Source organism: Henckelia pumila, chromosome 3 (genome assembly GCF_033568475.1).
Source record: "Henckelia pumila isolate YLH828 chromosome 3, ASM3356847v2, whole genome shotgun sequence".
Classification (NCBI taxonomy): domain Eukaryota; kingdom Viridiplantae; phylum Streptophyta; class Magnoliopsida; order Lamiales; family Gesneriaceae; genus Henckelia; species Henckelia pumila.
This window is the reverse complement of record NC_133122.1, coordinates 190,561,855-190,587,789: the sequence shown is the minus strand read 5'-3', so window position 1 is coordinate 190,587,789 and position 25,935 is coordinate 190,561,855. Positions and strand designations below refer to the sequence as shown.

The following is a 25,935-nucleotide window of genomic DNA, read 5'->3' as shown; positions in this document are numbered from 1 at the left end:
TTAATATATTATCACAAAATTTATATTCGAATATTGCAATCATGGACGAAATGAAAAAAAATAAAATAGCATATAAAATTAATGTATGAAAATTCAACACAATTAATAAAAAGAATGAAGTAAAATGGAATAACATATAAATTTTATGTATGACAGATATTTGACACAATTAATAGTAAGCTAGAAGTAAAATGAAAGTTATGGAATTAAATAGAGTCTATTTACTTTAAATGTTTTTTTAAAATTTGTCAATATATATATAAATTTAGTGTATGCATTTGTTTGCAAGGTGATAATATTCTATTATTTACCTCAGCATTCATTATTTTATAGTAGAAATAGAAATACAATAACATATAAAATTAGTGTATTAAAATTCAACACAATTAATATTAAAAAGAAAGTAAAGTGGAAGAACATAAAAATTTTATGTATGACAGATATTTGACATAATTAATAGTAAGATATAACTAAAATGAAAGTTAAATAGAGTCTATTTACTTTAAATTTAAATATTTTTTGAGAATTTGTCAAAATGTATATAAATTTAGTGTATGATGCATTTGTTTGCAATGTGATAATAAAATATTATTACCCTACATTCATACTTTTGTAATAGAAATAGAAATAAAATAATATATAAAATTAATAAATGAAAATTCAACACAATTAATAGTAGAAAGGAAGTAAAGTGGACAAAATGTGTATAAATTTAGTGTATGCATTTGTTTGCAAGGTGACAATATTATATTTTTTGATTGAATAATATTAATACATTATTAAAAAAATTATATTGAAATATTACAAATAATGGACAAAATGAAAAAATATAATAATAATAATAACATATAAAATGTGTGTATGAAAATTTGTTCCTTAATAATAGGAAAGAATTGAAATGAAAGAAATAGAATTAAATAGAGTTGATTAAAATGGAAGTTATATGTGAAATTATTACATTAATTGTCTTGTGTATTTTTCAACTTTGTCCCTTTCTTTTTTGTAATTTTACTTATGTAACCCTCATTATTATCTCATTTATATAGAATGAAAGAGTAAAGATGTATATAGACAATAAAAAAACTTTACCCCTACATTCATCCTTTTATAGTAGCAATAGATAATAGATTTATAGTAGTAATAGATTTTGCTTATGTAACCCTCGTTATTATGTCATTTATATAGAATGAAAGGGTAAAAATGTATATATAAAAAAAAAAAAAAAGTTTTTACGTACGATAGTAGTAACTGATACTGATGGATAGATATTTTGGTCCGCAGAACAAAGCTTTCTTCCTTGGAGATTGCAGAAAAAGGAAGCATCGTAGTTTATGAAAAAAGGCTGTGATTCTGTGCTTATTAGCGATTCCACGTTTAGTTATCATCGACTTCACCGATGCTTCTGTCCTCGTACACTTCGCTTGTCTCCACTATAAACATGGACGATGCTTTCAGAGTCTACCGTACCCATTACAGAAAAATTTGGATTGTTCCGCCAAAGATAGCTTCTTTTGATCTCGTACTCATCATCTTCCGTGCTTTTCTTCCTCAAGATTTTGTTTTGTCTAAAAATGGAGAGCACATTGCGTCACAACAGGAGAAGAAGTGGTTATGAGCCATCGGATACTGAAACTGATTGGGTCGAGAGTCCCAGGAGAGAAACTCCGAATAAGGGATTTGATAGGAGCAGAAATCCTCTGGATGGTGGGGAAGTGATGCAATCAGTAGAACCATTCTCAGGTTCTTCTCGAAGGAGACACAGTATATCGCCATATAAGAATCCGCAAGGAGAGCATGGTAATCATGATTTACATAGAAATCGTAGTCCTTACACGCGTAGGACGTATTCTGATTTGGACAGAAACTTGAGTCCTTTTTCTAAGTCTGGTTGCAGTAAGAATAATGATTCTGGTGCAATTGTTTGTGAATTCTCACAATCGGAACAAAGGACAAATGCCGAAAACTACATTGAAAATGCCAGCCCCTTTTCAACTTCCGAGCGTAGGAGATATTCTTCATATAAAAGTGGTGGAAAGATTAATGGTCTGGTGTATCAACAGTCGAATCATGATTCAAGTAGAGGGAGAGAGAGATCTACTACTACTACTACTACTACTACTATAAGTAGTAGGAGAACAGCATCTGCTCCCAGAACAAGGTTTAGAGAAAGGGGGCAACAGATCAAATATGATCAAGGGGACGGGACAAAATTCTCCCCTTTGACTCATGAAACTCCTCATAAGCATGTCCCTTTAGTGTCTGAAATCAATGAAATGCTTGCGAATACTAAGATTTCTAAAGAATCGGACAGTCACGTTCCCAACTTTGAGAGTACTGATTCCATTTCTCCGGGGGACATTTTCTTTTCTAAGGACTATGGTGGCTTTCAAAAGGTCGTGCTTCCGAAAAATGTTGGTGTTGATCCAAGAAATTCTCTCCCAAAACCACCTGGTTTTGTCCACAGAAATCCTGGCTCTCAACAGGGGAATAAAGTGACCTCAAATTTCAATCACAACGTTCAGGCAATGTCTCAAACAACAACAAACTCAAGCTCTGTTGTAAGCCGGCAAAGTAGTAACATAAGTGACTCGAGTGGTAGGACTAGTGCGAGTACAAAAAAATTCATAGCCAATAGAAGAAAAGGACAGACAGATGCTTGGTTTTCTTGCATCAAGAAAGGATCCTGCAAGAAGTCTCAAAAATCTCCGGAAAAAGAACGACCTTTTGACGAAGCTTCATTTATTGAGAAGGCAATCGTGGTGGAGAGCTTGAGGCCGTTTTGGGCTGATAAACATCAGCCTGCTTCATTGATTGGATTCACTTGCCATAAGCAGGAGGCTCAGCTTCTTCAACAACTTGTAAGGGGTTCTGACTAGATTCTTTTCAAAAGACTTGTCTCTGGTTTCTGATAAAATAAGTAAACTCAATCAACCAAATTGGGAAGAGAAAGATACATTTTACTTTCGGCATAGCATAAATGCTAAAATATAATTATCTCCATCTCTAAATGTGGTTTATTTATTTTTTAATATTTTCTTTTTTCATAGAAGAACAGTGAGATTTTCCCTCATATTTTGTTGAAAGGACCACCTGGTTCTGGTAAGAAGTCACTGACAATGGCTCTTCTGCGTGAAATATATGGTGATCCAGTTTGGAATGTATGTTCTTTTGTTCCTTATTGCTCATCTTTAATTTTATGTGCACAAATTTGGATACCTAACTGAAATCTACCTGAATTTTCCTTTGGCAGATATCTCATGATTTAAGATACTTTCATATTATGGTACGTTAGCCACTGATGAATTTCTCATGCCCTTATGCCTATTAAAAATCTGGATATGGTCCTATGAAAAGACTGAACACTCCCATAAATGTGCCCAATCCTTTTGAAAATCAATATCTAAAGCTTCCACAATCTCAGATTGAGTTGATATTGCAAACAACAATACCTGATATTTTTGTGCAAAGGCCAAATCTAAATTCAGGTCTATGTAATTGAGTATTCTACTGAACTAGTTTCCACGATAGCACCAAAAAACTGATATAATTATCAGTAGAAAACACTGAACCACGATGCCATGGGAAACAATGATTCATTAGTAAAAAAGTTTGAGAAATGACATATTATACCTGAGTGACACTATAATTGGTTCATTTTTATATGGAACTAAAGCAACTGTTGAAGCATGGATTCGGTAATCGTTATTGATCTAGATTTAACTTAATCTCGGTGTCTATCTCAGACGTCCATCTATATTATTTCTTTTTAAAGCAACTGCAAGATTGCAAATTGAGTTACCATTTGTAATGCCAACAGGAGTCAAGGCCTATGCAAGTAATTGTTCCTGTGAGCTCAAGTCCTCACCATGTGGAGCTCAATGTGTACATAGAGCCTAAGGCAGCATATGCATTAACAGCTTTGGTCAAGGAAATAAGCAGCAAATATAGAGTCACCCCAGAAATCAGCACCGCAGCTATGAAGCCAGAGTATAAAGGTCTATTTTCATGACCATACTACTTTTTTTTTATCATAAGCTTTAGTTGTAATAGTAAATATTTTTTTATTTGCAGTATTGGTTCTGTATGATGTCGACAAAGCCCCAGAAAACATACAACACCTTATAAAATGGATCATGGACTGTTACTCAGATTCTTGTAAGCTTATTCTTTGCTGTGAAGATGATGTGGATATCCTTGAGTCGGTTAAGAAGCGATGCAAAATTATCAAGGTTGAGGCTCCTGTGACACATGAAGTAAGTATGTATGACAAATAATATTTGTTAAATTTTTTTTAAAACTTGTAATGTTGTGTTGAAAGGAGAATGAAATGCAATACTGGATTTTGTGGTTTAGCCATGATGGCACACATCCATGGTACAATGTCCACAGAAATAAGTTTCTATCTGTTAATAATATCAATTCCGATTCTAGAATATACTCTTTGAATTTGTCAGTATCATTTACACAGCTTAATAAAAGCAGATTTTATTGTCACATTCATGTCATCAATGATTATTTTTTCTTACTTTCCTTTCACCCGTAGGTCATGGAAGTTCTTCTCCAGTTAGCAAAGAGAGAAGGTTTTGAACTACCAATGAGCTTTGCTGCTAAAATCGCAACCAAATCAAAGCAGAACCTGAGGCGAGCTGTCATGGCACTTGAAGCCTGTAAAGCACACAAGTATGTTCATTAATGGAAGATTTTTTTAGGGCTAGTGGCCAGGATTTTTTTTTCCCTTTCTGGACTTATAAATTAAGAACTTTCAGCTATCCCTTTGCGGAGGATCAACCTATTCCAATAGGATGGGAAGAGTCCCTCATGGAACTTGCTGCTGATATTCTTGAAGATCCATTGCCTAAGAGGTATTAGTGCAATTATCTTTCAAATTATAATGCTCTTGATATCAAAAATTATTGCGGACGCTTCGACTTCAAATTTTAAGCAGTTTCAGGCCCCACATTTCAATTGATTTGCATGTAGTAAACCACAGAACAACATGACCAATTGTTGCTCTGTCACAAATACAGTTAAAAAATTATTTCCTGAAGTTTAAAAATTAGTAAACCTAGACAAAAGCATAGATTACCACCGTGAAAGAGGTCTAAGAGCTGCATTTTTCTAATCGTCATCAACAAAGATATTTTAACCCATCACCGTTCTAAGTTGTCATAACGGTGAACATGTGCATAATTTGTGTTGGTCAGATTATTTGTCATCCGAGGGAAGGTGCAGAAGCTTCTTGCTGATTTTGTTCATCCAAAATTGATTCTCCTGGTAACAGGCCAATATAATTATTTTCCATCATTGTGGATTGTATTGCATGTGTTAGTTTGTATCATGACAAATAGCCAACTTTGCAGAAACTTGTTGAACAATTCCTTCAGGGAATTGAGCCAAAGTTGAAAAGGGAACTTTACTATTGGTACGCTTACTATGTAAGTATCATTCTTTCACAACTTTTTCAAGAAATAAAGGGAAGCATATGAGCGATTGAATATCCATCTGCAGGATAAAAGACTCCCAAGTGGAACAACTGCCTTACTAAAGCTAGAAGGTAATGTTGTTGGACCACTTTTAAAGACACCGAATCATTTGTTAATGCTGTAGAGCATTATTATTTTTTATGTGTAGTGCCTATGCGGTCTTTGATGTTCACTAATTTGAGTTGATGGTGCAGAATTTGTGGCCAAATTTATGAGTATATATAGAAAGAGCTCTTCAAATCGGCACGTGTCATAGTGGCAAGAACAACATTCTCTCATGGCGGCATTTTGGATAGAAGTTCAAGAAGTAGGAAAAGCGTGAGCGTGATTGTATTTTATGTTATTCTGTATGCTCCTAATGGTGTAACTTGAAGGTGTGAGAATCAGAAAAATCTCCAACCATTTGATTAAATGTTTCAAGAAAAGGTTATGGTGATGCATGATGCTATATTCCTATGCCTATACATGTATGTATGAGAGTCGTATATGTGTTCAATGGGGCCGGAAGTGAATAATAAAAAGGTCTTTTCGTTGAGGTTGATAAATGTGAATAGTGAATTTGTTCTTCAATACATATTTAGTTTTTTAAACACTTATTTTTCAATTTAAACCTTATAACACGTTTTTTTTTTTTACTCGCATCGTTTGAACACAATTCTGACTTAAATATTGGAGGAGTCATTTCGAAAACCTCAAGTTGCATGTTGTTCATTTGTTGTTGTTACTAATATTATTATTACATGGAGTCAATATTAAATTTGTCTTCGAAATATTTTTGTTGGTATCAAGACATTTAATGCTACGTCTCTACTAATCTCGAAAATGAATTTTGGGCGGAAGAAAAGATAAGATGCAAATTTATTAAAATATGTTTAATGACATTTTTATCAAATAAAAAAAAAATTAATTTGAGAAAAAAGATATTTTTGGATTATCAAAAAAATAAATCATGACGCCAAATTTAGTTATTCATTCTAGGTGGCTCAAACTTAATAAATACCAGCAATAATGCACGTGTGTTGCGTGTTTCATTAAATATATAAATATTATGACTTGTAAGCATATGATATAATATTTGATTTTAATACGATATATTATATTGTTGTTTATATTTCACCGTTTTTAAGCAGTTAGTTAGAATGGGTGTAATCCATTCTTTTTATGTCGACCATGCATGTTGTATGTTGGCCAAACTGTTTGCGGCAACTTAATTCCCACATTTTTTAGAACTGTGCATGGGGTTGGGAATTTGGTGGGAATTAGTTGATAAGATTTTGTAGAGTTAAAAAGGAGCTAGGATTTAATAAGAGAGGTCAACATAAAGGAAAATCACCATGGAAATCAGTTTTCACAGTACTCTTTGGTCTTGTCCCCGAAGTATGGTCGGAGTCAACATTATGGCCGTTACTCTCTTGATTCAATGGGCGATCTTTCATGGATCTTTGGAGTTGGGTTATAATTAAAGATACCTAGAGCATTTGGCTTGATAGGAATCAATTATATTTGTTCATAAGGGCAAAATTAATGATGAATCCAAATTAAAGGATGTGGTAATTAGAGCTGGATTCCTATGAGCTAGCTAGCTGTAGAAACTGATGGAATAATATTTCTCTGATATATTTCCAAAAATGAATACAAGAATATTTATATACAACTAGAAGACCTAAGAGATAAAAGGAAAAATATAATTACAAAATATACAAAAGATAATATAGAATATATTCCAAGATATATAATATATTCCAATAGGCCCCTCAAGATGGTGAGCTCATAGAGACACCAATCTTGGAATAAAATAGACGCAGTCGTGTACCGGAAAGCGGCTTTGTTAGAGTATCAGCCAGCTGATCAAAAGAAGAGATATGAGAACATCGAATTTGATTACTCTGAACAAGCTCTCGAACAAAGTGGTAATCCAAGGCAATATGTTTCATGCGGGAGTGAAAAACAGGATTAGCACAGAGATACGTAGCCCCAATGTTGTCACAGTATATAGAAACTGGGAAGGACCCAACATCAACCCCAAGTTCTTGAAGAAGCGATCGAACCCATTGGATTTCGGCAGCTGTAGAGGCAACGACACGATATTCAGCCTCAGTAGTAGAGCGAGCAACAGTTCCTTGCTTTTTGGAGCTCCAAGAGATAGGAGTAGAGCCCAAGAACACAATATATGCACAAGTGGAAGTGCGATCATCAAGATCACCAGCCCAATCCGCATCACAATAGGCATGCAAAACCAGAGAGGAACTTTTCCGAAGGAGTAGACCATAGGAACGTGTACCCTTTAAGTAGCGTAGGAGACGTTTAACTGCACCCCAGTGAATGGAAGAAGACGAGTGCATGAACTGTGATAACTTGTTGACAGCAAAGGCAATGTCTAGACGAGTAAAAGATAGATACTGCAGACAGCCCACTGTTTGACGATACAGTGTAGCATCAGCAGGGGGAGAACCGTCCAGCAGGTGTAGAGACGTCGACGTGGCAAGCAGAGTAGAAACTGGTTTGGAGTCAACCATGTTCGTGCGAGTGAGAACATCAAGTAGATATTTTTTCTGCGATAGACAAAGGCCCCCTTCATAAGGAGCAACCTCCACACCTAAAAAATAAGATAAGGAACCCAGATCCTTGACAGAGAAATGACTGCTGAGGCGATCAATGAACGTCTGGAGAGCACCAGAACTTTATTTCCTGTGAGAATGAGATCATCAACATAGATAAGAAGATACATAGTAATGCTGCCAGAGCGAAAAACAAATAGAGAGGTGTCAGCAAGAGAGCAAGTGAAGCCAACACTGAGTACAAACTGACGAAGCGCAGTGTACCAAGCGCGCGGTGCTTGTTTGAGACCATAGATTGCCTTGTTCAATTTACAAACATAGGTGGGGAGCGAAGTATCAACAAAACCAGGCGGTTGCGCCATATAAACACAATCGGCCAGATCACCCTGCAGGAATGCATTGTTAACATCCATTTGACTAATAGACCACCCATTGGAGATAGCCAGAGATAGGAGAATGCGAACAGTAGTGGGTTTCACCACAGGACTAAAAGTGTCCGAGTAATCAAGACCAGGACGCTGATGAAAATTCCTCGCAAGCGTACGAGTGTCAAGTTTAATATAGTGAATAATTCAGATATCGATCCCACAGGGAGTAAAATGAAAATAATCAGTGCTTGTAATTAAAATAGTCTAAACTTTATCTAGAAAATCAATATTTCAGAATTTTGCCGAAAAATAAAATAGCAATGAAGTTTTGATAAGCACGCACACAACTTTCAGATAAAATCAATCAGAGAAAGATGGTCTAGAGGTATAGATTTCACCTGGTTTCAACAACAATCAATCCTAATTAATTAATCTTCATGAATTTTAGTCAATTAATAGCCAAGAACACTTAAGTTTATTATTTTCCTCTCCCGAGCAACAAATAATTTTTATCAACTACAATTCAATTCCAATATCCCTATTAAGAATTTATCGCAGTGATATATCACAAAACAATGTTTTCTTTAAAAGCTCTGTTAAAATTATACACTCTCCCGAGCTGTATAAATAATTAACAGTGTAGTTTCTAATGGTCCTATTCAAAATCCCCTCTTCCGAGCAATGATTTCAAATAAATATAACAAATCAATTATTGATCAGATAATTGAGAAGACAATCAATTCTAGAAAAAAACAATTAATCTAGAAACAAAACTCACTTCAATAAAATTAAAAATTCATGAAAGCGTCTACACCAGGTTCCATCCGACCTCTAGACTCTAAAAAATTAGTTCATAATAAAATTCTGAATAAAACAAAACATGTTCAGAAAATTCAACATATTCAGAATAAAATAAATAAAGATAGAAAACAAATCCGTTGTCGACGCCGTGTCCGGTCTATCGCTCTCCATCTTCGTTCTTCAAGTTAGCGCAGATTTCCTTCTCCAAAATCTCTCAATAAAGCCCTCTGATTTCTGTGATGTATTGTGGCGGCCCCCTTTACAAGTCTGATTCAATTCCTTTTTATATCGTTCAGCAAAAGCCCACAAAATCAAGCCCAAGAATTAATTGCCCGAGATAATTAAAACTTTCCAAACAGCAACGGAGCGGGCGCGCCTTTAGTTCGACTTCAATTCTCTCGCTTCAACAAAAACCAAGCGCGATTGCACTTTCTTAACGCTAAAGTTTAGCGCTAAAGAATTCTTTGGCCCAATAAGAGAATGACCCAATAACCTTCTATTGTCTATTGTCTGATCGTTCCTTTTCTTTTTCTTTTTCTTCTTTTCTTTTCTTTTATTCTTTCAACTTTTTATCCTACTTTTTCTTCTCAACTTCTTATTTTTCTCCTTTTTTCCAAATAAATTCAATAATTCTCTGTAAGCACAAAAACAACAAAATACCACATAAATCTGCTCGAAACAAATATTTAACAATTAAAATCATATATAAATTAAGTGTATAAAATACACTTATCAAAACCCTTCGCAACAAGGCGAGCCTTGTAGCGATCAACAGAGCCATCCGATTTTCGTTTAATCCGAAACACCCATTTGCAACCGACCACATTTTGAGAGACGTCAGAGGGAACAAGATCCCATGTGTGATTGCGAATAAGAGCATCAAACTCGTCAGACATGGCGGCACGCCAGCGCGGGTCCTTGAGCGCAGAAGTATAAGTGGTGGGTTCAGATACAATGGAGTCAGGAATAACCGCGAGGGCAAAACATGAGTTTGGTTTGAAGATGTTGTTTCTGGACCTGGTGACCATAGGATGAGTGGGGGATGTATGGGTAGGTGGCTCGGCCGTGGGGTTTGGCAGGGGTGGTGGTTCGGACGGGATAGGAGGAAGAGGGGTCGGGATTGGGTTAGCAGGGGTGCAGATGGGGGGCGCAGGGCATGGTTCAGATGGATAAGGTAGTGAAGGATCAGCAACCAGGGAGTCCTCCATCGGCACATCAGACGGCACACTCAGAGACGAGCCAACACCAGAACCACCACTGACAAAGGGAAATTCAGACTCGACAAAGACAACATGACGCGAGACGTATATTTTGCCAGAAGAGAGCTCGTAAGACAGATAAGGACTATGAGTGAGAGAGTAACCAAGGAAGACACAAGGGGATGAGCGCGAGGTAAGTTTGTGGGGAGAATATGGACGAAGCCAGGGGTAGCAAAGACAACCAAAGATACAAAGTTTAGAGAGATTGAGAGGGGCACCAAGCAAGCGCTCGAAAGAGGACTTGTAAGACAGGTTGAGTTTGGGCATTCGATTTATGAGGTAAACCGCGGTGGCCAAGGCAAAGAGCCAAAACTTAGTGGGGACAGACGCATGATGGAGAAGTGCTAGACCAGTCTCAACAACATAACGATGACGGCGTTCAGAGAAGCCATTGTGTTCGGGAGTATGGGGAGGAGTAGTGAGATGAGAAATTCCATGCTGACTAAGGAAGTCTTTGAGAGTGAGTAATTCACCACCATTATCAGTGTAAAGAGTGAGGATGAGACGACCAAAACATTTTTCAACTAGGGACTTGAAACACCGAAACACAGAGAGAACATCCGACTTACGTTTTAAAGGGTAAAACCAGATATATTTGCTGTAGTGATCAACAAAAATAACATAATATTTATAGCCATCACATGAGGTAATAGGAGATGTCCAGACATCAGAAAATAAAAGTTCAAGACGAAATTGGGATGATAAAGAAGAATCATGAAAAAGGTAATTTATGACTTTTATTACACTTGCAAGAGTTACAATTAAACTGACGCAACGGAGAATTAAAGGATGACAACGATTTTGACACCACTAAGTGGCACAGGACTCGATCAGATGGATGACCTAAACGATGATGCCAAATAGGCAGAGACACGACAGAGGAAGTAAAATCCAGTGGTGATGACGATGGACGCTCAGACCAGGAGTAGACACCGTCCTTAAGTGGACCTTGATGGAGAATTGCCCCGGTGCGACGGTCCTTCACCTGAAAAGCAAAGGAAGAGAAAACAACCAAGACGTCATTAGATTTACAAAGTTGTGAAACGGATAAAAGATTCTTCGTAATGGACGGCACACACAAGGCATGAGTAAAGTGAAGAGAAGCAGGTTTAAAGGGCGGTGAGAGACAACCTGTGTGGGTGATGGGAAGACCAGTGCCATCAGCAACAATGACACCATCAGAACCTACGTAAGGGTCATGAAGGGAAAAATTTGCAAGATCAGAGGCCACATGATGAGTTGCGCTGGAGTCAAGGATCCAGTCAGACGGAGAAGGTGAGGCAAGTGAGTAAGAAGCTGGTGGAGGAGATGGACCAGATGCAGAATACGACTGCCCAAAGGATGCTGCAGGTGCTGGCAGATAAGTAAAATCCGGGCAATGTTTAGCGGAATGCCCCTGACGACCGCAAAGCTGATAGCGCCCAAGATAGGGGCGGGGAACACGCTGGCCATTCGCCGATTGGTAGGATGGCAGCAGCGGCCGTGAAGCCCAGCCTCCCGGTTGGCGGACTTGGTGGGGAGACGAGACGGAAGGTGGAGGCGGGACGGGCGACAAACGACGGTAGCTGCCACCCGATCGGGCAGACGTGTTGGCGGTGGCTGGAAAGGTGAGATGAGTGTCCCGACGAGCAGTAAGATGCGCATCATGATTGAGGAGTTTATCATGCAGTTCCTCAAACGAGATTGCAGAATCACGAGCCTGAATAACATGAGCAAGTTCTTTATAATCATCATCCATACCATGAAGAACTTTGATCGTAAGATCCTCGATGTCAACTGGTGAGTTCATGAGAGCCAGTTCATCGGCTTTGGATTTTATGAACTGCATGAATTCGGTTATGGACTGAGAACCCTTCACAGGATTGCGAAGTTGCGTCTTTAACTGAGTTATGCGACCACTGGAGGGCTTGCCATAAGTGAGTGTGATGGTATTCCAAGCGGTTGCAGAGGTGGTGGCAGTTGCAATAAACGAAATCAATGAGGGATTCATTGATCCAATGATAATATTCAAAATTAGTTGATCCTGGCGGATCCTGGCGGTGTACTCAGGATTCAATGTAGTAGAGGTGGCAGTGGTGACGCTTTTGGGTGGACAGGGATGAGAACCATCAACAAATCCAAGCAGATCATGACCAGTAAGAAGGGTCGTGAACTGCAGTCGCCATGAGAGAAAGTTGGAAGAGGTGAGCTTCAAGGGCGCATGAGCAGCAGCATTGAAGGAGACCGGAGTAACAGGAGCAGCAGCGGAATTGGTGGTGGTTGCCATGGGAAACGACGGCGGTCGGCGCGGCGGAGAAAGAGGGCGGCGGCGGCTGCGTGTAGTAGGGTAAGTAAAATTTTATTGGCGTATGCGAGAGAGCTTTGATACCATGTAGAAACTAATGGAATAATATTTCTCTGATATTCTCCCAAGAATGAATACAAGAATATTTATATACAACTAGAAGACCTAAGAGATAAAAGGAAAAATATAATTACAAAATATACAAAAGATAATATAGAATATATTCCAAGATATAGAATATATTCCAATACTAGCTAGGTCAGTTTTTAGCATGTCAAGCAGTAGCTACACCAAATGTTTCTCCTTCTACTCAATCTTCTTAATTCTTGGATTGCACCACCATTTGCATTGGGATAGTGAGGATTGATCAATATAATGTTGATGCAACAGTATTCTTTTGCAAGAGACACGAACCGTACGTGGGTATTGGAGTAGTTGCTAGAAATGATCAACAAGCTAAGGAACGAGCTAGGCTCATCAATATCTGTGCTTGGAAGGAATTTTCTCTCCACATGCGCAACTTTTGGCAGCAAAGGAAGGCATGATGATGGCTGCTTAACAACAGTACTGGAACCAAATCATTCTCGAAACCGACCCAAGCAATGTGGCTCAATCTATATATATCTCACTCCGATCCCTCCAGTTTCATGTCGATGATTAAGATATAGTGGTTTCCATTCAAAGTCTTGGTTCGAGAATTTCCAATGTCCACGTTCCACATTGTCGACGCACGACTAACATGGTAGCTCACCTCCTGGTCCTGGTGTTGCATAGTAATTTAGTGAAGGGAGAGAATTTTCTATTTAATGAATTATGTCCTTTGTTCATAGCAAATATGAAAAAATTGATTTTCCCGTAATGTAATTATTATGTTTCTCAAAAAGAAAAAAAAAAAAAACAAGAGTGGTTGCAGGTTAAATCTATAGGATCAAATGATGTCTGTTATTAAAAGCTATAGTTATAACTGTGCAACTTAAATCTTTTAAATTGTACAATAGTACAAACAAACACATGTTTCAATTCACTGAATTGGTGACACGTCAGCACCACGTCGGAAAAAAGGACTAAAATTGCCAAAAAAAAAATAAAGATAGCAAACCAAAACTGAAATTTGAAAATATAAAGGACTGAAATCGTAAAATGACAAACATACAGGACCAAAAAAACAATTTTCCAAACTTTAATATGTTTTCTGCTTAATTAATTTTTTCAATATTAATCAAATCGAGTTGTTTTAAATTTGTTATACATGTCATAAAAAATATTTATATATGGAGTGTAATAATTAATTTATAATTTCTAAGAATAGTATGTTAAATATATTATTTGAAAAAAATATGAGCAGATAAAAAAATGTGAAGAATTTTTTTTTTAAAGGATGAACAATAATACTTTAATCAAGTTAAAATTTTTTGTACTCAATATTTCAAGGATTTAAGTAACTTAAATATAAGAAAAATTTGTCTGAAATAAAAATCGATTTGAGTGTAGTGTTTTTTTCTATTTTTTGTCACGTAAATTTTTACGATTTCATAAGTATTAAATTAATTGATTATATTACCTAGCCAACAATTATACTATAGTACAAACATAAACATGAAACTTAGTTATAATCATACTCTCTATATCTCGCTTATTTAAACTACATTTATTTTATTTTTTTTAACTTTCTCAATTATATAGTATAGTTTTCATATTAAATATCATTTGTACTACTCTTTTACCAATTTATCCATATTAAATTTATAAAATGTATAATTATTTTATTTTATTAAAAGTTCGCTAAATAAGGGCAAAATGAAAAATTTATTTTTCCAAATACTTTCTTAATACCTTCAATAAATATATGAACACACAAAATGATATGAATTAAATATTAAAAATTAATCTAACTTGAATAAATAAATTGACTAATCTATAAAATGATATGAAAAAACTTAAAAACCCTTGGAAATAACAAAAATATTAATTATTAAATGAAATAATGAGGAAAAAATTGTAATTCATTATCAAAAATGTCAAAATATAGATTTAGGACATGAATTAAATATTAACAATTAATTTACCATGGATAAATAAATGGACACAAAAAATGATATGAATTAAATATTAAAAATTAATCTACCTTGAATAAATAAATTTACTAATGTATAAAATAAATGCAAGGCCTTAAAAACCTTGAAAATGACAAAAATATTAATTATTAAATGAAATAATGAGGACAAAATTATAATTGACAATTAAAACCAAATAATTAATGAAATAATGAGGGTATTGAAGGAAATTCACAATTCAAACTTGTATATGTAATAGATAATAGATAATAGATAGATAGATAATAGATAATAGATAGATAATTTCACGAGGCTTTCAAGGACAATTTCAAGAAAAAAATTGATTTCACCAAAAAAAAGATTTTATTAAAGAGGTCTTTTTCTTTATATTAATATAGGTATAGATTATAGATATCTTTACTATTTTATTAAATTTGTTCACTCTTTAATAACTACTTTTGGTGTGTCAAGGTCACACTAATTTTTTTTTTTCCATTTTATCCCTGTTCGATGAGAGTTCTCTGTACATGATAAGTATTCTTCCCTCCATTTTCTTTTTGAAGCCAAATGGCAAAATAACAGTTTGATAACTTCCAAAATTCTTTTTCATCCCATGTCTCTCTGTCTCTCTCTCACACGTCGCCCAAACGAACATTCTTTTTCCCCCCAAACGAGAGAAGTTAGATCGTCTAGTTTTGAAATCAAAATATAAAACAAAGATTGCAAGTTCCTTCTTGAGCACAAGGCGAAACTACGTGCCTGCTAATATTTTGGTGTTTTTTTCTTCATTTTCGCAGTCAGATTTATTTGTACGCTTGATTCTAATAAATTTATTTAATTTCTGCAATTCGTAGTATTTTGTATTTCCCTATAATAAATTTATTTGTATGCTTGATTACAATAAATTTATTTATTTTTGTATGCTTTTTTTACCCATATTTCATTCATATCATATATATTTGTTGTGGAATGGGCCGTGTCCAGAGACTTGAATGTTGTTTTAATTTATTTTACATTTTCTGGGGATTGTATTATTTGTGTGATAAGGAAACATTTTTTACTAGGTCACTGTGTTTACAGAAAGGACTCCACATGAATAGCATCATTAAATTAAGATATTCATTATTCCAATCTTCCATACATGATATGTATTTTCAACGATTGTCGGTTGTATTCCGAATTGGTGATCTATGTTGTGCAGTTATTTCTTTCAAATTGAAATTTCTGGTAACATTACGAAGCAGAAGTTAACTATGGGGCTCACCGACAGATGAGCGGGTTACTAATACTCTAATGCAGCGTTTGGTTGGCAGGATAATGAGGGATTCTTGCGAATAGTCCGGCGTTTCTCTCGTTTTTTACCTTTCCTATGATAACCTGGGGCCCGTGATAAATGCACTATTCACGCTTGAAAACATGGGAATTAAATCCCTAACAAAACCCAAGAATTATTGTCCTACTCTGAACAGTGATCTTGATAATATGGGTGGTTTACGTAATTACCCTTTGCCCTACCTCTCCTTATATCATCATTTCTCTCTCATTTTTTTCTTCCACACGTGAAATCACAGCCGCTCAATGGAGCTTGCTTTATCTTTCGAATCCTCCTACGGTAGGTTAACTTTATCCCATGAATCCATTTTTTATGTACAATTTTTGTGCTAATTTTTTCATCCTTCCTCTATCTCTACGAAATTTGGCTACGAATTTGAATTTTTTCAAGAACCTTGTAGACATTGCGATGGCGGAAGGTTCTTTCATATATAAATTACCGAGAAACCCATTATTTGTTTCATTAAAAAATTAATCTCAAATGCAATTTTGTTTGACACAGGTTGAGTACATGTGAATCACTTCCAAACATAACTTGGAATCTTCTTCTAGGAACGGTAATTAATCTTCGTGTTGAAGCATTTAATTTGCACATTGGGCTGCCATTTATGATGTAGAATGATATTGAGATGTATTTTGATTTCAGGCGTCATAGCGATGGAGGAGGAAGAATGTATGAAGATCTACGATATTTGGGGATCATGGGTTGAGATAGGTTGTTAGGTAAATAATGTTTGGTCAAGGGGTAAATACGGAATATGAAAATATACCTCACTCTTTTATCCACAATATTATCACATTTACCAAACACCTACACCTTACTAACGTAATAATTAATATCCTTATCTGATACATTATTTACCCTATTTTAATCCTAACATTATTTATCACATCACACCTACCAAGCGAAGCATAAATATGGAGATAGTATTTATCGGGTTTTTTTCATCTCATCCAAAAATATGCATACACTTATCCACAACTTAACCAACAACATCAAATGGTTTCTATGGCTCTCCTTGCTTAGACTCTTTTATTCTTTTTTCCTTCTCTATTCATAGGGAGAAAGCAACCCAATCTATTCTAATTTCAGTCACTAGAAGGTATTCTTTTTTAGAGATATTTATTTTATTGAATATCATCAATGTTGACTATTTAAGATGAAACTAAGACTTAAATATAACGAAGTTTGATAAAGTTGATGTTCACTTTGGTAGGTATATAACTTGGATATTGGTAGCTGTATCAAAATGATTTTTTTCTGATGTTCTTCTCAAGTTTTTATCGTTTTTAACATGTTTAATTGTTATTAGGTGGTCAAATTTTTATGACACCCAGAATTAAGCTATATAAAATATTTAGTTCTTCGTATATAATGGCATGCCTCGACCCCCACCAGTGCTTTTGCTGCTAGGATTCAACTCATTGTGGATGAGACTAAATATCTAAATTGGGTTGTGAGTTATTTAACATTTGTGTATCACTGACACTGTACTGTGATTTTTATTGAATCCTGGATTACCATTTGCTGGAAATTTTGTAATTTATAGCAACATCAAAGGAAAAATAAACATTTGGTTAGGCGCAGGAGCTATTAATGTTGGTGTGAGTAATTGTTCTGAAATTTATCTTTATATTCTATTTATTCATATCATCGCACAACTTTTATTCTTTGAAAGCTGATTATTTAAATGTTGTCGTATACAGCTTTGATTTTTTTCCCCTATTTTTTGTCTGTATTATTGATAATATAGATCACATAGTGGACGGATGACCATTTTTCCTCAATTTTTTTTATATACTAATAAGAATCACATGTCTTACACGTGAACAACGTATTATTCTAATAAATATAAGATAAAATAAATTTAAATTTATTCTCATTTATAATAAAACTAAAATTAGCAATAATTAAAATTTCAAATAATATATATATTTGATTTATTTTTTTAGATGTATTAAGCTTCTAATAGTTGTTAAATGTTTTATGCTTGAGTCTTAAATATTATTTTTCTAATGAAATTTTTTACTTCTATTCACATTTTTACAGATAGAATAGATAAAATATACATTATTTTTTTATAATTTCAATGAAAATTTTTTTTTTGCTTGTCAAACATATACTCACTTTTACATATCATTTTTAAGGATTTTCTAAGAATTATGAAGACGTTGTCCATGGAATTAATCAAAACTATATATAATTTAAAATCATAGTACAAAATATACAATAAATTTTTTTTATTTTATATTATAGGTATAACAGATTAAATATATATATATATAATTATTTTTTGAAGTAATATATATATATATATATATATATATATATATATATATATATTCTCTTTTAATTCTTTTAATTAGTGAAAATATAATTTTATTATCAAACATCTAATTATTTTTCAGCTCATTATTTTTAGATCACTAAAAATTATATTTCACCAAAATTCTCTAATGTATTTCTATTATCAAATATTCAAATATATATTCAGTTTTGACGTATCATTATTTTCAAAAGTTTTTTAAAAATGTTATTTTTCTATAACAAATTTCTCTTCGCATTTTTTATTTTGTTGTCTTTTTTTATTTTTTTATTGTCTTAAATTCATAAGAAATACGCTAAATTAATCGAGTCATTGAAAGTAATTTGTGTTATAAAATAATAGGTGAATTGACACATGCATTATATTTTTTATATTAAAAAAAAACATATCAAAATAGTTTATTTATTAATTGCACTTATGTTATTTATTAACTCATTTTAAATAAAATTTTATTAAATTATTGCACTATATTTGTAAACAAACGAATACTAAAAATAAATAATAAATTAAACCAACTAAAACATTTATAAATAGTAATCTTATATATTTAACATCATTAAATTTTTAATAGTATTTTAATCTACGTCAATGAGTTAGTATATATAATACAATGTATGAATGAATAAATCATAAAACCAAAAGGCGAACGTTCTCTAATAATCAATTTATATGTAATATGGTGAGCATATATGGAAAATCATTTATACATTTAAATATTTTTTATCCAACTTAAATCATATATAATATATATAATTGTTTCAATTAATCAGTGTTCTAAAAGGTGCCGCCTAGACCGGCCTAGGCGTTAGGCAGTTGCCCACCGCCTCGCTTTCTTGCTAGGCTATGCCTCTAGGCGTTGCCCGCCTAATCTTCCGCGCTGGCAGAAATCCGCCTAAACGGTTACTATTTTTTATTAAAAAACATTAAAAATAAAAACTAAAAGAGATACGTGAAGAGAGAAACAAACACAGAAAAAAAGAAAAAGAGCAAAAAAAAAAGGTCAAACAAAAAATTAAATCTCATATTACATATGAAAACTTGATATCTATTAATATTTATGTTGTAGTAGTAGTTGTTGTTGTTATTATTATTATTATTAAAATTTTATAAGATTTTCGTACAAAAACTGAAAAACATAAGACATAAAAATTATATTTTATAGTAAAACTCATGAATATTTCAAATTATTTATTATTTAGGTTTAAAAAAAAACCGTATAGGCCCCGCCTAGGCGCTAGGCAGTGGGTCGCCGCCCGCCTACCGCCTACCGCCTAGCGCTTTTTAGAACATTGCAATTAATTGACTCAGTGATTATATACATAACATGGTAAGAAGATATATGAAAAATTATTTTGGAAAAAATGCAATTTTGGTGTTGTATGTTTGTTTTTTGCGATTACAGTCTTCTATGTTTTCATATTTCAGTTTTAGTCCTGCATGTTCTAATTTTTGGCAATTTCAGTCTTTTTTTCAAAAATGTTGTAACACTATACACGTCAGCTCAACATCAGTATTGCATTGGTGTCACATCAGCACTTCATCGGAAAAAAGACTAAAATTGTCAAAACATAAAGATAGTGTACTAAAATTGAAATTTAAAAATATATATAGAGAACCAAAATCGCAAAGTGACAAACGTGCAGAACAAAAAAAATTCCCATTATTTTTACTCTAACGTTTTCAATCCAATTTAAATACTAATGATAATTTGAAGTTATAGACTTATAACCATAGAAAGACATGAGTAATAATGAATCTCTATAACTTTAAAGTGATTATTAGTTACCTGTATTACATTTAAAACATAAATTTTTTAATTGTAAAAAAATCAAACAAAACATTTTTTTTAAATGATAAAATTTAGAATGAGAATATAATAAGAATTTAATATGATAATTAACATAATTAAAGTTAGTATCTTAATTAACAGTTACTAATAAGGGCAATTTGCTCAAAAATCTCCAAATACAAACATGTTTTGCTTTGGGGTCCCTAGTCATAAAATATGGTACAAAACAATACAAGATGTGGTACAAAACCATATAAGATGTGGTACAAATTAACAAAAATTGTGGTACAAAAAAATGGTTAGGGAGTGCAGAGCAAAACATGTTTGCATTGGGGATTTTTGAGAAATTTGCACTACTAATAATTTATAATTAAATCATTATTTTTTAACAAAATTTATTAAACTAATATAGTATATATATATATTTTTTTGACAAGAACTAATATAGTATATTTGTAAACAAACTAACACTTCAAAAAAAATAAATAACAAATTAATTGACTCAGTGATTATATACATAACATGGTAAGAAGATATATGAAAAATTATTTTGGAAAAAATGCAATTTTGGTGTTGTATGTTTGTTTTTTGCGATTACAGTCCTCTATGTTTCCATATTTCAGTTTTAGTCCTGCATGTTCTAATTTTTGGCAATTTCAGTCTTTTTTTCAAAAATGTTTACGTAACACTATACATGTCAGCTCAACATCAGTATTGCATTGGTGCCACATCAGCACTTCATCGAAAAAAAAGACTAAAATTGCCAAAACATAAAGATAGTGTACTAAAATTGAAATTTAAAAATATATATAGAGAACTAAAATCGCAAAGTGACAAACGTGCAGAAAAAAAAATTCCCATTATTTTTACACTGACGTATACTAATGATAATTTGAAGTTATGGACTTATAACCATAGAATGACATGAGTAATAATGAATCTCTATAACTTTAAAGTGATTATTAGTTACCTGTATTACATTTAAAACATAAATTTTTTAATTGAAAAAAATCAAACAAAACATTTTTTTAAATGATAAAATTTAGAATGAGAATATAATAAGAATTTAATATGATAATTAACATAATTAAAGTTAGTATCTTAATTAATAGTTACTAATAATTTATAATTAAATCATTATTTTTTAACAAAATTTATTAAACTAATATAGTATATTTGTAAACAAACTAACACTTCAAAAAAAATAAATAATAAAAAAAATCAAGTGAAATATTTATGAGTAGAACAATTATATTGTAACACCCGGTATTTTTAATACGTAAATTCGCATGCATAATTAGGAAATTTATTTATTTAAAATTTTAGATTTATGGGTTAAATAATTATGTGAAATTATTTGTGCATGTTTTAAGTTATTTTTAAGCATTTAACCCATAATTAGTGATTTTTCATGATTTATGGAAATTTAATTATTTTATCGCGTAGACGGGACCGTGGACGGACGAGATGACAACTTTCTATCCAATTTATTTCATGAGCATTTTTAGAGCCCAAAAATATTATTTTGAGTTTTATTTCCTCAAAATTATCAGTATTTAATTTTATATAATTTTAGGAGTCTATTTTTATCCAAATTTAGCCAAAATAATGACTTTTTACTATCTTTAAAATTCCCTTAATTATATATTTCGGGATTTTATTAAAGTTATCAGATTTTAAATATTATTTAGAGTTTTTAAGTTATATATATATTGTATATTTAAAACCCTTATTAATATTTTAATTATCCTAAACCTTATTTTATTCTAATTACTCTAAAACTATCCCCAAAATCCTACGTTAAATCACTCAGCCGCCACCCCACCATCTTCATCATCGGCCATCACCCCCTAGGACTCCATAGCCACGTTTTTGAAGCTCCAAGTCAAGTTGTCGTCGCCCCGTCGTCCCGGAATCGTTCCACGCGCCTATTTCTCTTCAAACATCGGTGCAAGGCATGTCCCTTTTCATTTTAACGTGCCATATCAGTGTTTATGCGTGTGTGTGTGCGTGAGCATCAGTTTCCTTCAAGAATTTTCAGAAAAAATGAGATTTTTTATGGTTTTATGCGTTTGTTCTTGTGATTCTTGATCATATTCATGATTTTCTTAGCCATGGTTCGTACCACTGCTGGTCGAAGGGATTTAGGGTGTCTGAGGGTTTCCTAGACTCGAATGGCTCGAGTGGCTCGAGCCAAACGAGCCCAGGAAACCAGCTGTTGCAGGTCGGGTCCCTTGGATGCGCAGAATAGGGTTTCGTGGAAGGGGGCTCGGGATTGGTTCTGTGGGTTGCATGGGGCTGGGTCAAGGACTAGGTTCGAACCGCCCAGACGTGGGCTACGTCTGGGCGATGGCGCTCCGGCCAGTGGCGGCCGGAGCAGGCCGGCAGCAGCCAAGGAGTGGCTGCTGCTCACGGCCGCGGCAGAATCGGGAAGAGGGGGGATCGGGTTCTAGGGTTTGGGGTGGATCCGGGTCGGGTCTGGAAAGTCATGGGTTATGTTAGTTGGGTCCGGGTCCGGGTTAAATTAGTCGGGCTCTAGTATTTTATTTTTAAGTTAATTATTAAGTTAAAGTGTTTTAATTGGGCTAATTAGATTAATTAAATTAATTGGCTACATTTAAGTTTATTAATGAGCTTCAATAATTAAATTAAGTTGGTCCAATACTTTTTATGGGCTTGGGGGCCCATGAAAATTATTGGGCCAGTCTTTGGGCTTTTGGGCCCATTGGGCCAGAATAGGTTGTTAATGGGCCAGGAATGTTTTAATGAGCTTGAATTTATTAAGTGGGCCTAGAAATGTATTTTTGGGTTTAAGTGTTTTAATGTGCCAGTCTCAGTGTTAATGGGCCAGATTTAAGAAAATGGGCTTGGGTGTTAGGGCCAGCAGTTCAGCACAAACCATGAGAAATTGCATGTGTCCTGAATATATATTGTAACATCCGGTATTTTTAAATACGTAAATCTGCATGCATAATTAGGGAATTTAATTATTTAAATTTTAGATTTATGGGTTAAATAATTATGTGAATTATTTGTGCATGATTTAATTTATTTTTAAGCATTTAACCCATAATTAGTGATTTTTATGATTTTTAGTATTTAATTGTTTTTGATCGCGTAGACGGGACCGTGGACGGACGAGATGACAACTTTCTATCCAAATTATTTTATGAGCCTTTTTAGAGCCCAAAAATATTATTTTGAGTTTTATTTCCTCAATATTTTTAGCATTTAATTTTATATAATTTTAGGAGTCCATTTTTATCCAAATTTAGCCATTTTAATGACTTTTAATTATTTTTAAAATTCCCTTAAATTGTAATTTCGGGATTTTAAATTGATTTATCAGATTTTAACTTTTATTTGAAAGTTTAAGTTGTATATTTTTATATTTAAAACCTTTTATCTATATTTAATTAACCTATATTTTAATTAAAACAAAAACAAAACCTAATCTACCCAAACCCCACGTTATTTTCCCATCAGCCGCCACACCACCCCATATTCATCATCTTCTTCCTCGAACCACAGCCAAGGAGTTTCCATAGCCGAATTTCTTCGAAGTTTCAAGGTTGCTCGTCGTCCCGTCGTCCCGAAATCGTTCTACGCACTCCTTTCTCTTCAAACTACGGTGCAAGGCATGATTCTTTTTATTTTTACGTACTATATCAGTGCTTATATGTGTGTGTGTGCGTGAGCATCATTTTTCTTCAAGAATTTTTCAGAAAAAAATCGAGAAGGGTTGAAGGTATGCACTTGTTCACGTTTTGGGCATTCATGTTCATGTTTTTGGTTAAGGGGCGTGCATGGCTGCTGGTCAGGGCTGTCAAGGGGTTCGTCGGGGTCCTTAGGCTAGCTTGGCTCGGTCGGTCATAGGCTAGATGGAGGCTTGGGCGAGCTGGTGCATGAAGTAGCCGTGGGGTGCGCAGGCTAGGGTTTCTGGAAGGAGGGTTCGGCCTTGGGCTAGGGTGAAGGGTTGAGGCCAAGCTAGGGTAGGTTCGAACCGCCCAGACGTGGGCTACGTCTGGGCAGCAGCGCTCCGGCCAGGGGCGGCCGAAGCAGGCCGGCAGCAGCCAAGGAGTGGCTGCTGCTCACGGCCGCAGCCGAGAAGGGAAGGGGGAGGCGTCGGGTTTAGGGTTAGGGTTTGGTTCCGGGTCGGGTATGTGGTTCGGGTTGGGTCAGTAGGGTAGTGGGTCGGGTTAAGTTGGTCCGGGTCCGGGTTGGTGGGCCGGGCTCGAGTCTTTTTAATTTTAAAGTATTTTATGATTTAATGGGTTTTTGGGCCAATTAATTAGAAATAAAATGATTTGGGTTCCATTTAATTATTTGGGTTAAGTTTAATTATTATTGGGCATAATTAAATTAATTAAGTGAGTCTACTAATTTTTATGGGCTTTAGAGCCCATGAAAGTTATTGGGCCAGTCTTTGGGCTTTTGGGCTCATTGGGCCAGAATTGGTTGTTAATGGGCTTGAATTATTTCATTGGGCTTAGAATAATTTTATTGGGCTTAAGTATGTTAATGGGCCAGTCTCAGTGTTAATGGGCCAGATTTAAGTAAATGGGCTTGAGTGTTAGGGCCAGCAGTCCAGTACAATCCATGAGAAATTGTATGTGTCCTGATTATATATTTAATTATTTTTATGCATTGAAGTTATTTTAATATGTATATGTTAGTATGAAATTAAATTAAATATATATGAAGGACACACATTTTATTTAAGTACATGCATTCATGAAATAATTTTATGTATGATTAAATGTTTAAGCTTGAGCAATAAGAAAATATTTTATGTTGGAAGTTGAAGTAGTGTGACGATTTGAGATTTGAGGGGGATTCGTCCCCATATGTGAACTATTGAAGGGCAGTTTACTGCCAATTTAAGAGGTGATTCGTCACCGCCACGTACGTTGGTTTCCACGCTGATCAGTATTTAATGTATGATTTAAGGTTACACTACTGATACAACCATGCGATGTTAGAAAATAATTTGCTCAACAATATTTATGTATTATGTTATTTAAGTTAATTTAAGTTATGATATTTTAAGCATGCTCATTCATGTATATGTTATGTATTAGTAGTAAATTGATTTAAATTATTTTAAATCCTTGTTATGTTAGCATGTTGGGCTTCTAGGCTCACTACACTGGTATGGTGCAGGTGAGTACGTAGAGGATGTAGTACCCACCGGAGGCGAGAACGTATGAGCAGACTGGCAGTGATCCCCGTGACCGTGATAGATGTCTGAGTCGTTATGCATGTTTTGAATATTTTTAGTATGTTACATTTTTAAGTATTTTTCAGTGGTTGGGTTTTGGAATGTTATTTTTAAATATTTTTAGTGCATGCAGTTTTTAATTATTTTCTCATGACAGTATTTTAATTAAATGTAGACTCAGATATTTATTTTATTAAAGAATGCATTTTTATTTAAGTTATTTATTTATTTATTTATTTTTAAATCTTTTTTTTATTCTGTGCATGTATGTATGGGCATATATGTACATATTTTATTTAGTATATATATATAAAAAAAAAAAATTTCCGCATATTTATTTATTAATTATAGAGTTAGGGTCGTTTCAGTTGGTATCAGAGCCAGGTTCTTGGAGGGGTCATTACTGCTATGCGAGCTCAGAAATCCACGCTACCGGTCTGTAAGTTTTAAGTGTTTATA

The 25,935-nt window shown here is 34.0% G+C and overlaps 1 protein-coding gene and 1 long non-coding RNA gene across 5 annotated transcripts; both read left to right on the top strand.

The window, feature by feature from the left end:
* Window positions 1-1,273: 1,273 nt before the first annotated feature.
* Window positions 1,274-6,010, top strand: LOC140891498 (uncharacterized). 4 transcript variants are annotated; one of them, XM_073300017.1, is made up of 11 exons: window positions 1,274-2,858; window positions 3,051-3,158; window positions 3,251-3,283; window positions 3,818-3,995; window positions 4,072-4,253; window positions 4,544-4,680; window positions 4,767-4,862; window positions 5,205-5,274; window positions 5,361-5,435; window positions 5,509-5,554; window positions 5,678-6,010. In XM_073300017.1, exons 1-11 carry the CDS (start codon window positions 1,572-1,574, stop codon window positions 5,737-5,739), a joined length of 2,274 nt encoding a protein of 757 aa, XP_073156118.1. In that variant the 5' UTR covers window positions 1,274-1,571; the 3' UTR covers window positions 5,740-6,010. The 4 variants fall into 4 exon arrangements, with proteins under 4 accessions (XP_073156118.1, XP_073156119.1, XP_073156117.1 ...); XM_073300018.1 differs by having other exon boundaries at window positions 3,048-3,158; window positions 5,361-5,422; XM_073300016.1 differs by having other exon boundaries at window positions 3,048-3,158.
* Window positions 6,011-16,201: 10,191 nt separating this feature from the next.
* On the top strand, window positions 16,202-17,611 carry LOC140893597 (uncharacterized). Its single transcript, XR_012153211.1, has 3 exons — window positions 16,202-16,419; window positions 16,642-16,696; window positions 16,786-17,611. It is a non-coding gene; the product is annotated as an uncharacterized lncRNA (long non-coding RNA).
* The last annotated feature ends 8,324 nt before the right edge of the window (window positions 17,612-25,935 follow it).